Consider the following 12,091-nt stretch of genomic DNA (forward strand, 5'->3'; position numbering starts at 1 on the left):
TTAAATGATACGATGCAGATTGGTTGGTGAGTGTTAATTGATCGACGTCAAATAGTTCTTACGTTAAGAGGGGAAATATGAAAGAAGAAAGAAGGTTGAGGTCGACGTCACCGCATGGCTTTCTGATCACGCACGCCTTCCACGGATAGGGCCAAGAACGACATGTTGAGTGAGAGTGCGGGACATCAATTCCAACCTTACAATTTTTTCGGAAGTCAAGAAAAATTTGGTTTTAGGAAAATGCGCATTTTGAAGAGGAATGGACGGCTCCTCGTGCGCATTGGGATCATCAATGGGATAAAATGGGGCCAACCATCTATTCAATACGGGATTTTCAGTCGGGATAAAAGCTCGTCAAGCCAGCATTTCCGCGTTTTGAAACAAAATTGAGTTGCATAAAGTTTTTATGCCAGGTCCGAAACTAAGATTGGAGAGGAGAGAGACGCTCTCAAACAGTAGGATTTCAAAATTTTCAAAAACTTTCTCAAAAACAGTAGGATTTCAAAATTTTCAAAATTCTCTTAAGATGGAGTAACTAAATCTTTTGGATCCTCTTCCTTCGTCCGTAAAAGCGGCATCCCCAATGGCAGCCATTGAAAATCAGCATGCAAAATGATTCAGTCTAAATAATGATGGAAGAACACCGGAGTCCATTCCAATTAGAAGCCTCTTTTTAATTGGTTTTTTTGAGTCTGTTGCACCATTTAAGGGTCTAGGACAAGGGTAAGTTTCTCAAAGAACATTTGCTTCATTCTGTTGACATATAGATTTTTCTTTATAAAAAGGCTTTTCTTCACATATGATTAAAAGATAAGGAACTTCTGGCATATCTTGGTGGCGTGATAATGTTACTTCGGCTTTGCTCAATCATCATGTTGGAAATTTTGGGTAAAACAAGAGGATGAAAACAGAAACAGAAAATGGTGTACCCCTGACTTCAAGGCTCTTTCGATTCTTTTAGACAATAATTCGATCTTTCCCAATAAATTTGGAGAGTACAAACGGTCTCTCGAATTATGCCTTCAGGATTCAATGAAGCCCTAACACCGTAATCGAATTCAAGGATTGTACTTCCTTGACCCGACCAAGAAAAACACTGTATAAGGTTCTGATGATGCTTTTTAGAGAAGAAGAAAACAATTTTTTTTTTTTGATGTATTGGAATGGGAGAACATCTTCGCTACTTATAGTGATATTCATGCTGTTGATAGTGTCGTTTCATCACCAACAAATGCTTCCAAAAGGCATTAATGATGGCTTATGGGAAGAGACGCGTCTGTTCAATTTTGAATGGAAACTTCTAGATTTTACAAAGTAAAAACAGAAAAAAAAATTCACAAGACGCTGTCTCAGACTCTGCTAGACTCCCACGACCTGACCGGTCAGGTCGATCACCGTATAACTCTGCGTAGCGGCAAACCTTGAAAATGTTGAAAATATCCAACACATCAAGAGGTACCCTGTTTAGATCGGGGGAGAAAGCGTGGAAAGGATAAACAATCATCACAAACCCAAGAGGATCTGTGTTGTCATGATCGGTTTTTTATTAATTTTGTTCCCTGCAAACCACAAATTGTAATGTTCATTGAAAGTAATATATTTTGTATCGAAAATTACTCCACCAGTAAAGGGAGGTAAAGTCCACGTTGATTTTGCAAACAAGCATTCAAAAAACAGTTGATGCAATGACTCGATGCTATTGTTACGGAAAATGCATTCGTTGTCCATGTCAGGCATATAAGAACTAAGAATCTGTGTCACAGGCAAGGCATTGTTAAAGCATTTACATAAAAATAATTTAACTCTTTGTGGTAAGCCAGTTTTGCATAATTTCTCCCAGAATTTCTGTATTGCCTCCTTGCAAGTATGTTTTCGGCTTAATCTATCATATAGAGATTTTACTGTGAATATGCCATTCCTAGTTATCTTCCATCTAGATTTATCCTTGTCTAAACTATCATTCAAATCAGTAAAAAAAATTATATTAAGTATAGATTGAGCATGATATGAGGAAAAGAATTAATGATTAAGGTTTGGTTCCACTCATTTGTACCATGATTAATCAGATCTGATACGAGTGTTAACGAATTGTTCCTTTCGGAAAAAATTTGATCTAGAGTAATATTTGGGTATGGTATCCATCGGTCAGTCCATATATTTATAGACTGCCCATATCCAACCTCCAAGCACAGGTGTAATTATGGATCAACTCTATACCTTGCAATACACACTTCCCCATCCAAGAAGAATTAACAGACTTCTTCAAAAAGAAAATAAACTTATTATTGAAATATTTCCCTTTTAACATCTTCACCCACCAACAGTTGGGTTGGCAAACAATTCTCCATGCAGTTTTTGTAATCACTGGCAAATTCATTCTGTCAGCATCCTTAAAACCCTTCCCCGGTACATGTAGGTTTGCACAAGAATTTGTAATATTTTATATAGTGATCTTATGCGTTTTATTCCTTTTGCCAAAAAAGTCCCTCTAAAATGCATTTATCCCCTTCGTAATTTTGTTAGGAAGTTTAAAGCATCCCATTTGGTTTACAGGTTAACTAGACAAAACTGATTTATTGGGAATCATCTTACTTGGTTGGTTAATGATTATACTTTTCCAACCTTTTTCTCTCTTCTCTATCTTACTGATGACAAAATCAAAAGTTTTTTCTTTTGACTTGTCAATAAATAAAGGAGCCCTTAGATAAGAGTCCTTAATGTCTATTTTCTTTATTTTCAAAAGTTTAGACATCATTCTTTACAATTTAGGATGTATTTTCTTGGTGAAAAAAATCCATGACTTGTCAAGATTTATCATTTGGCCTGAGACCATACTGAAATCGTGAAGTACATCTAGTAAGTTCTTACAACTTTGCAGATTAGCCTTTGTAAAGATAAGTCAATCATCTGCGAAGAACAGACGAGACATAGGTTCACTATTCTTACTTATTTTTAAACCTTTTATTTCTTTAGTTTGTTTCCTTTGCAATAAGAAATCTAGAAAATATTTCCATGCAAATGAGGAACAGGTAGGTGGACAGAGGATCCCCTGCCTCAGTCCCCGAGTTGGTTTGAAATACTCTCCTGCATATCCATTTAGAAGAACTGCAATAGAAGCTGTTGATATACAATGTTTAATTAGATCACACATGTCCTTACAGAAACCCAAATTCTCTATTGATTTTAGTAAAAAATCCCAGCTAACCCTGTCGAAAGTTTTCGACATATCTATTTTCACCCCTAATCCCCCAATTTTTGTTTTCTTACGATTTAGTGTGTAAATTAACTCATGAGCTACTATAACGTTGTCAGAGACCTGTCCAATAGAACGAAAATTCTCCTTGATAAACTGATTTCACCTTTTCAATCTGCTCCTTATTAAATGTCAGGATTAAGATACGAAGAAAGATAAGCAAAGTGCCCTCCTCGTTATTCTGACATGTTGAAAATTTTTGTATGACATGGATGGCTTTGGCAAAAATGAAGTCAATTTTCGTTATTGCAGTAGGGTATGATATAATTTTGAATGTTCAAGTTCTAGAACCGCAACGGTTGAAATTAAGCTATAAACAACAGCAAACAGATAAGTAAAGCCATATTGTCAATAATGATGCAAATAAAGGGATTTCTCTGCTAAAAGATGAATACAACCATAATATTTGCATTACTGTGCAATGGTAACGCTATTACGTTTGAGAACAAGAAACATTTGAAAAGACTTGTCTTATGATTTAGTAAAGATCGAGAGAGAATCAACAAGTCTTTTGGTATAAAGATCAAACAATTTGTTTAAATCATCATCACTGAACCCAAAGTGTTGCTTGAAGATTTCTTCAGTTGCAGCTCTCATATGGTTGGTAAGTATTTGTGCACCACTTGCAGGTGGAAACAGTGTTTCCAATATCTTCAATCTTTCTATAGTGAAACACCCGGTTCTCACTACTAATTCTTTCACTTGTTTAGGCGATGTTAAGTACGACGGCATGTTGAAGGAATCCACTTTAGCTTCATCCACGATATCCTGCATGCATGCAAGCAACAAACTAATTAAAATTAATTTCCACCCGATGTCATGTTATATAAGCCTTAGAGTATGCGCACACTTGTAGCATCAAAAGAAGGTTACCGTTTTCGCCAATTCCATAAGACAAGATCCCTAAACATCCAAAAGTAAACCAGGACTTGTTTGAGAAATTAATGTTTCGTCCGCGATAGCTGGAACCAAAATAAACATCAATCCACCACACACAATCTCGTGTCCACGAGCAAGAAGAAAAGCTTCCATGTCCATAACATATTGAGCTGTATAAGCTCGAAAGACCTCATCTGAAGCACTACTATAATGTATCCTGCCTTTATTCCATGCTGAGTTGATATCACCTGCCGACCCTTTTGGAACTCTAGAAAGCCAATGAAGTGCAGTTGATGAGTTAACGAAATGAAGGGAAGCTCGAGGAAACAGACGGCCGTAAAATGAACCCGGTACACCTGCTGTGAAGTAACGCTTTTCTAATGGAATCGACGCAAATAGATTGTTAAAATCATTTGATGCAATGTCATTAAAATATACTTGGAACTCAGGTTTTGCAGGTTGCTTAAGTTCTAGACCTTGAAAGTATGATTCAAATTTAAAATCCTTTGCTTCGATTATGGCATTAACAGAAATGAGACTATTGGATCCCACTGAACAGCCCAAGTCAACAATGCGGAAGGTCGTGTTTGGGTTGTTGATTAGTTGGTTTTCGACGTCGAATTCTTTAGCAATTGCTTCTTTTATCATCCTTGTGAAAGATCAATGCCACGTCTCTGCCATACCAAGAAAAAGTTAAACTCAAGAAGCAACAGACACAAGCTAGTTACTCTACTAACGGCCCGATTGTTATTTCCATCTTGTTAATTAGTGTGGATTTGACTCGGATCGGTTTCGAACTCGGAACGAGTCAGATCATTTTATTTGTTCTTCTTTATTTTATTTGTGATGTCTAACTCGAAACTGTATTCAGCTCCTCCTACATGTATTGAAGGTACCTGAGTCGGGTGTCAAATTATATCCGACTCGTTGGGTACATATTTCACCGGATCCATAAATATACTATAAAATTTGATCATCGGTTGAGTAAGAAATGAAAAAACTATCTGTAATGGATATAAGATATGGGGACTATAAGGAAAAGGGAGGCAGAGCTAGTGCAAGTGTACTTGAAGAGATGAATTCTGGACATAACTGTGCTGCCCAGTTCCGCCTTTCATTGGATGTGATTGAACAGCTGATCTTTCCATCTCCATCTGCATCTCCGATTCAATCCTTTGATAGTTCATCGGCTATTTATACATGCCAAAACCCATGTGCATCTGTTTATGAACATTTTGAAAGTGTATAGGACAAACAGACCCCACTCCATTTCATGTGGACCACATATATACATCGGTAGGAATAATTTTATACTGTGCATATTTTCCGTGCGGGACTTTTATGGTGTGCATGTTTTCCATGCTCTGAAATTTTGACATTACTATATTACTGAAAGGCTCAGCCAGTACTGTCAGCTGCCATGCACGGACGACCTTTCTTTTAAATGATACGATGCAGATTGGTTGGTGAGTGTTGATAGATCGACGTCATAAATATTTCTTACGTTAAGAGGGGATAAATGAAAGAAGAAAGAAGGTTGAGGTCACCACAATTTTATCACGCCTTCCACGGATAGGGCCAAGGACGACATGTTGAGTGAGAGTGTGAGACGTCAATTCCTACCTTACAATTTTTTCGGAAGTCGAAAATTTTTGGTTTTATGAAAATGCGCATTTTGAAACAAAATTGAGTTACATAATGTTTTCATGTCAATCCACTTGTAAAACTTACAGAATACTCTTGTTATTGAGAATGATTTTCAAGCCGAAGAGTTTTGTTCATATCACATGTAAAAACACTCACAAATGAGGATCTAATAATCGATGACTTTTGCATAAGATCGCTGAGCGGAGCCCACTACGGGTGATGCATCCAGGTTTTGATACACATTTCCTTCGGGGTGCGTAGGGTTCGGTTTGGTTCGGTTTTTGCTGAAACCAAAACTGAAATTATCAACTTTCGGTTTTCAATTTTTAAACCAAAACCGCGTCGCTAACCAACGGCTTTGGTTTTATTTTGTCAGCTTCATGCAACTGACAGATAAAAAAAGAAAACACACAAAAAAAAAAAGAAGAAGATTAAAACATAGTTACACGATAAATTACATACTAAATTAAAATTAAATATAGACTTTTATAGTTTAAATCTACGGATAAGATTGAATATAGGTAATCTACGATAGATCTAATGGTTGGTATTAATTAGACTAAAACTAAGCGGTTTTACCAATGATATTCGGTTTGGGTTTTTACATTAAACTGAAACCATTACTTTCGATTTTAATCTTTTTAGACCAAAATCAACAATTAGTAAATCGCTCGGTTTGTATCTTCCTAATTAATTCGGTTCTGTTTTAGCGGATAACTATTACCAAAATACAACCCTACATTTCGTTGAATCCTGCGTTTACACTTTACCTTGCTGGTTGGTTTTAAAAAAATGCTTCAAAAAAAAAAAATCCCGTGGGCCATATTGAGAGTGAGAATGTGAGAGAGGGGGTGGGACGCACACTAAACCCACCCCTGCAAAACCGTCGGGTCACTTGGTTTTTCCACCTTTTTTTCTTGCGGTACACACCGCGGGACCCAGCCCACGGTGAGTGTAATTGATTCCTGCTAAACAATTGATTCGACTTGTGTTAAGAATCTCGGTCTGTATTACAAACATAAAAGCTAAACTACAAGATGAAGTTGAAATTCAAGTGATTATTTAGAGAATTTGTGCATGCACAACTATTTTTTTTTTATCGTTTTATTAGGAAAGTTTTTCCTTTAAAGGTTAAGATTGGTGGAGTCGAATAGATCTCTTTGATTCCTTTTGTGTTGTGGGCTATATGGATCGGGAGAAACAACTTGATTTACAATAAAGTGAATTTTCATCCTCTTAAACAACTTTCTCTTGCTATTAGAAGATGTAGACAATTTTAATTTCTAAATCAGAAGAACTACAAGAGAAAGCAACAAGAGATAATACTAAGCTGGAGCTTCACAAGAAATGGTTACTGCAAATTAAATACTGACGTCGCTTCTATTGATGGGTTTCTTGCAGGGATTGGAGGTGTCATTAGAGATGCTAGTGGTCGTTTTGTAGATTGCTTTTGCAGTTATATCTTCCAAAATGACAATAACATGGCAGAAGTGTGGACTGTTAGAGATGGTCTACTTCTTGCAAAACGCCTTGGGATCACAAGATTGGAAGTTGAATGCGATTCCACTTATGCTACGCAAGTCTGCAAAAATGAGGTCAGAGTTCCGTGGTACCTACAAGGTCTGAAGTCTGACATTTTAACATTGAAGAGTGAATTTGATGGAATATCTTTCGGCCATGACTACCGGGAGGCTAATTTTGTAGCAGATTTCCTCTCAAAAGAAACTTCAAAGAACAATATGGAGGATATAAAATCCTCCTCAAGAAATAATTATCTAATGATAGTCAGGGTATGTCCAAACCGAAGGACAAGGATAGTCTTCCCAACTTGAGACAAATATATTCTTTTCCACCCATCAAGTTTATTCTCTATCTTCTCGAATAAGAAGTCAAAAGAATCAATTATAAACGCTGAGGAAAAACTCTTTCATATATATATTGTTTAACAGACTTGACGACTAAGAAAAACTCTTTCCTAATATAACTCAAACTCTAAACATAGAATTCTTAAACCTAAAAAACTCCTCCATAACAAAGTTTAGTTTCCTAAAACTGGCACATTCCATATATTGTCCAGTTTCCTAAAAATGGCACCTTCGATATATACTATCTTGGTTTAACCTTCAACATGATGACGCTTCTATTGATGGATTTCTTGCAGGGATTTGAGGTGTCATTAGAGATGCTAGTGGTCGTTTTGTGGATTGCTTTTGCAGTCATATCTTCCAAAACGACAGTAACATGGCAGAAGTGTGGGCTATTAGTGATGGTATATTTCTTGCAAAACGCCTTGGGATCACAAGATTGGAAGTTGAATGCGATTCCACTTATGTCGCGAAAGTCTGCAAAAATGAGGTCAGCGTTCCGTGGTACCTACAAGGTTTGAAGTCTGACATTTTAAAATTGAAGAATGAATTTGATGGCATATCTTTCGTCCATGACTACCGGGAGGCTACTTTTGTAGCGGATTTCCTCTCAAAAGAAGCTTCAAAGAACAATATGGAGGGAGTGTGTGGATATACAATCCCCCTCAAGAAATGATTATATAATGATAGTCAGGGTCTGTCCAAATCGAAGGACATGCTTTATAAGGATAGTCTTCCCAGCATGAGACAAATATAAGGAGTATTCTTTTCCACCCAATAAGTTTATTCTCTATCTTCTCGAATAAGAAATCAAAAGAATCAATTCGAAACGCTGATTTCAGAAGTCGAAAGCCCAAACATTTATCATTACCTCTCATTTGGTTAACACCCAAAATCTCAGCCACATGTTTTCTTCTTTCCTCATTGACCCCCTTGCTGAACGGAACAACAGAATTCTCTAAACCTGGATTGTTTCTCTAGGCTTCCTCCACTCCTTTTCCCCGTTCCCTTCCCTCAATAGGTGTCACTAATATTAGTCCTTGATCCCTTGGATTGGGACTAGCAGGCACTACAATAAACTTAATATATTGCAGCACCCGATAATTATTGCATAAAATCCTACTAATGTTGCGATCTACCTATGTAGGAAGAAGCCTATTGTTGCACCCAATCTTTATTGCTGCAGTAAGAAATTATACATTTTTCCACACTCTTTTCATATTGTTGCTACAGTTGTGTGGCAAAAGTTTTATTTTGCAGCAGTAAATTATAGCTTTTAGTTGCAGCTGAAAAGTATTGTGGCTAGAAATTTTCTCTTGCAACACCTATATTGAAAGGGTGGCAACATATGGTGTAGCAATAGCTAGATTTTCTAGTAGTGAGGGGGATCCCTTTGTGTGGCATCAAAGGCTAATATCAGTGACACCTATTGGGGGAAGGGAGTGGAGGAAAGGAGTGGGGAAGCCTAGCATTTTCGGTTTCTTTTCTCTGACTCATCTGTATACGACTTATCATATCTAATCAAAAATTAAAAGAGTTTTTTTTGTTGAATCCAGTCATACTAACTGACATACCTCCGAGTCAAGATGTATGAGGCAAGTCAGATATCTGGAAAATATAAAAGCAAACGATTTTATACTTGGGCCGAGTCAGGTTCACACCCCTTAGGATTTTGCTCAGATTTATAGTTCAAGAGCTTAAATGTGTGCTGCAAATATATAGAGTAGTAGCTTACTAGCTTTGGGTGCTTTGCTTTTCGAAATTAGATTTTACGTATTATCTAGAGTAGTTCAACTTTTCGGTGTAGCTAGAACCGAACGGTTGAAATTAATCTATTAACAACAGCAAAAATAAACGGCTATATACAGCCGTAATGTTTACACTAGTCCTGTCCATTAACTATGCCATTGCGTTGGAGAACAAGAAACTAAAATGAAGGGATTTCTCTGCTAAAAGATGAATACAACCATAATATTTGCGTTACGGTGCAATACTAACGCTATTGCGTTTGAGAACAAGAAATATTTGAAAAGACTTGTCTTCTGATTTTGTAAAGATTGAGAGAGGATCAACAAGTCTTTTGGAGTAAAGCTCAAACAATTTGTCTAAATCCTCATCACTGAACCCAAAGTGTTGCTTGAAGATTTCTTCACATGCAGCTCTCATATGGTTAGTTAGTATTTCTGCACCACTTGCTGGTGGAAACAATGTTTCCAATTTCTCCAATCTTTCTATAGTGAAACACCCGGTTCTCTCTACTAAATCTTTCACTTGTTTTGGTGATGTTAAGTACGATGGCATGTTGAAAGAATCTATTTTAGCTTCATCCACAATATCCTGCATGCACGCAAGCAACAAATTAATTGATATTAATTTCCATCCGATGTCAAGTTATATAGAAGCCTTAGTCTATGCGCACACTTGTGGCATCAAAAGAAGGTTAATTACCATTTTTGCCAATTCCATAAGACAAGATCCCAAAACATCCAAAAGTAAACCAGGACTTGTTTGAGAAATTAATGTTTTGTCAGCGATGGCTGGAACCAAAATAAACAACAATCCACCACAGACAATCTCGTGTGCACGAGCAAGAAGAAAAGTTTCCATATCTTTAACATATTGAGCTGAATAAGCTTGAAAGACCTCATCTGAAGCACTACTATAATGTATCCTGCCTTTATTCCATGCTGAGTTGATATCACCTGTCGGCCCTTTTGGAATTCTAGAAAGCCAATGAAGTGCAGTAGATGAATTAACGAAATGAAGGGAAGCTCGGGGAAACAAACGTCCATAAAATGAACCCGGTACACCTGCTGCAAAGTAACGCTTTTCTAAAGGAATCGAAGCAAATAGAGTGTTAAAATCGTTTGATGCAATGTCATTGAAATATACTTGAAACTCAGGTGTCGCAGTTTGCTTAAGGTCTGTCCCTTTAAAATAAGTTTCAAATTTGAGATCCATGGCTTCGATTATGGCATTAATAGAAATGAGACTATTGGATCCCACCGAACAACCCAAGTCAACAATGCGAAAAGTGGTGTTTGGGTTCTTGATTAGTTGGTTTTCGATATTGAATTCTTTAGCAATTGCTTCTTTTATCATCCCTTGTGAAAGATCAATGCCACGTCTCTGCCAACAACAAGAAGAAAACTTAAACCCAAAGCTAGCAGAAAGTAAAAACAGATCATTGGGCCTAAGCACAACAACGGACCACAACAGCCCGCATGTTAGAAATGTTATATCCACTTTGTTTATTTGGATTTGACCCCCAATCGGCGTTTGACTCTGTCCGGGTCAGATATTTATGATATCCGACTCGAAGTTGTACTCGGCTTGTACATGCAACTGACTTGGTAGTAACTCAAGTGAAGTATGAAATTGTATTTTGACTCGCTGAGCACATATCTAACCGCATGGATTTAGAAAAATTCTATAGCTTTACTATTCATATAATTTTGTAGTCGGATCCATACTGATGCAGAGGAAATTGTGTATGATGATACTAGTAATTAGTAAAGAAAAAGAGCTTTTTAATGGATATATGATATGTAGACATAGGAAAAGGGAGGAAGAGCTAGTGTGTTGTACCTGAAGAGATGAATTCTGGACATAACTGTGCTGCCCAGTTCCGCCTTTCATTGGATGTGATTCAACAGCTGATCTTTCCATCCCCATCTCTAATTTACACCTTAATTTGATAGTTCATCGGCTATATTTATACATGCCAAAACCCATGTGCATCTCTCTGTGAACGTTTTGAAAGTAGCGTAAACTGTGGGGGACTGTGTAGGACAAACAGGGTCTGCTGACCCACTCCATTTTCATTTACACCACATAAATCAGTAGGGATAATCTTATGTAGTTCATATTTTCCATGCGGGACTTTTAGAGAACTTGGAAAGTCATGATAACGTATCTAATAATGCTCTGAAATTTTGACTTCACTAGATTATTCAAAGGGTCAGCTACTGTCCTCAGCAGCCATTCACGGATGACATTTCTTTTAAATTTTGTTGACCCAATTATTGTACGCCACAGCGCCCTCAACCATTGAATTTTGACCCTAACCAGCTGGTATGACGCAGATTGGTTGGTCTACGTTAATATCAGAAGAAAGGAATCGGCGAGTGCTAATTGATCCACGTTATAAACAGTTCTTACGTTAGAAAGGGGGAAAAAGAGCCAGTTCAAAAAAAAAAAAAAAAAAAAAAAAAAAAAAAAAAAAAAAAGGTTGAGGTCGACAAGGCATATATGATTATTGCATCAATATCAAACTGGAACTGCAGTGTCGAACAAGATTAACAAAAGGCCATTAAATTATGGCTTTTGTTAACTTGTATATCCGTATACATGTTAAGGTTTAATAAAGAGTTATTTTATTTCATTGGAAATTGTGTGTTTTTGTCTTATTCTACTAGAAATTGGGTTTTCTTGCATGAAAAACAAC

The 12,091-nt window shown here is 36.9% G+C and overlaps 2 protein-coding genes across 2 annotated transcripts; both read right to left on the reverse strand.

Annotated features, from left to right (window-relative positions):
• Window positions 1-3,724: 3,724 nt before the first annotated feature.
• LOC113352200 (probable S-adenosylmethionine-dependent methyltransferase At5g38780) lies at window positions 3,725-4,780 on the reverse strand. Its single transcript, XM_026596046.1, has 3 exons — window positions 4,250-4,780; window positions 4,127-4,156; window positions 3,725-4,021 (listed from the first exon to the last, which is right to left on the reverse strand). Exons 1-3 carry the CDS (start codon window positions 4,778-4,780, stop codon window positions 3,725-3,727), a joined length of 858 nt encoding a protein of 285 aa, XP_026451831.1.
• Window positions 4,781-9,572: 4,792 nt separating this feature from the next.
• Window positions 9,573-11,459, reverse strand: LOC113349423 (probable S-adenosylmethionine-dependent methyltransferase At5g38780). The gene is made up of 3 exons (XM_026593402.1): window positions 11,233-11,459; window positions 10,093-10,773; window positions 9,573-9,981 (listed from the first exon to the last, which is right to left on the reverse strand). The coding sequence occupies exons 1-3, from the start codon at window positions 11,317-11,319 to the stop codon at window positions 9,625-9,627; spliced, it is 1,125 nt and encodes a 374-aa protein (XP_026449187.1). The 5' UTR covers window positions 11,320-11,459; the 3' UTR covers window positions 9,573-9,624.
• Between the last annotated feature and the right edge of the window lie 632 nt (window positions 11,460-12,091).

Source organism: Papaver somniferum, chromosome 2 (assembly GCF_003573695.1).
Source record: "Papaver somniferum cultivar HN1 chromosome 2, ASM357369v1, whole genome shotgun sequence".
Taxonomy (NCBI): Eukaryota; Viridiplantae; Streptophyta; class Magnoliopsida; order Ranunculales; family Papaveraceae; genus Papaver; species Papaver somniferum.

What these genes read in the sequence shown, in the direction of transcription:
- LOC113349423 (XM_026593402.1), bottom strand. Translation starts at nt 11,319, where the DNA reads ATGGGGATGGAAAGATCAGCTGTTGAATCACATCCAATGAAAGGCGGA. An exon ending in TCCAGAATTCATCTCTTCAG is followed by an intron (nt 10,774 to 11,232) that starts GTACAACACACT and finishes TGTTGTTGGCAG; the next exon opens with AGACGTGGCATTGATCTTTC. An exon ending in TTATGGAATTGGCAAAAATG is followed by an intron (nt 9,982 to 10,092) that starts GTAATTAACCTT and finishes GCGTGCATGCAG; the next exon opens with GATATTGTGGATGAAGCTAA.
- LOC113352200 (XM_026596046.1), bottom strand. Translation starts at nt 4,780, where the DNA reads ATGATAAAAGAAGCAATTGCTAAAGAATTCGACGTCGAAAACCAACTA. An exon ending in TTGCTCGTGGACACGAGATT is followed by an intron (nt 4,157 to 4,249) that starts GTGTGTGGTGGA and finishes TTGGATGTTTAG; the next exon opens with GGATCTTGTCTTATGGAATT. An exon ending in TTATGGAATTGGCGAAAACG is followed by an intron (nt 4,022 to 4,126) that starts GTAACCTTCTTT and finishes GCATGCATGCAG; the next exon opens with GATATCGTGGATGAAGCTAA.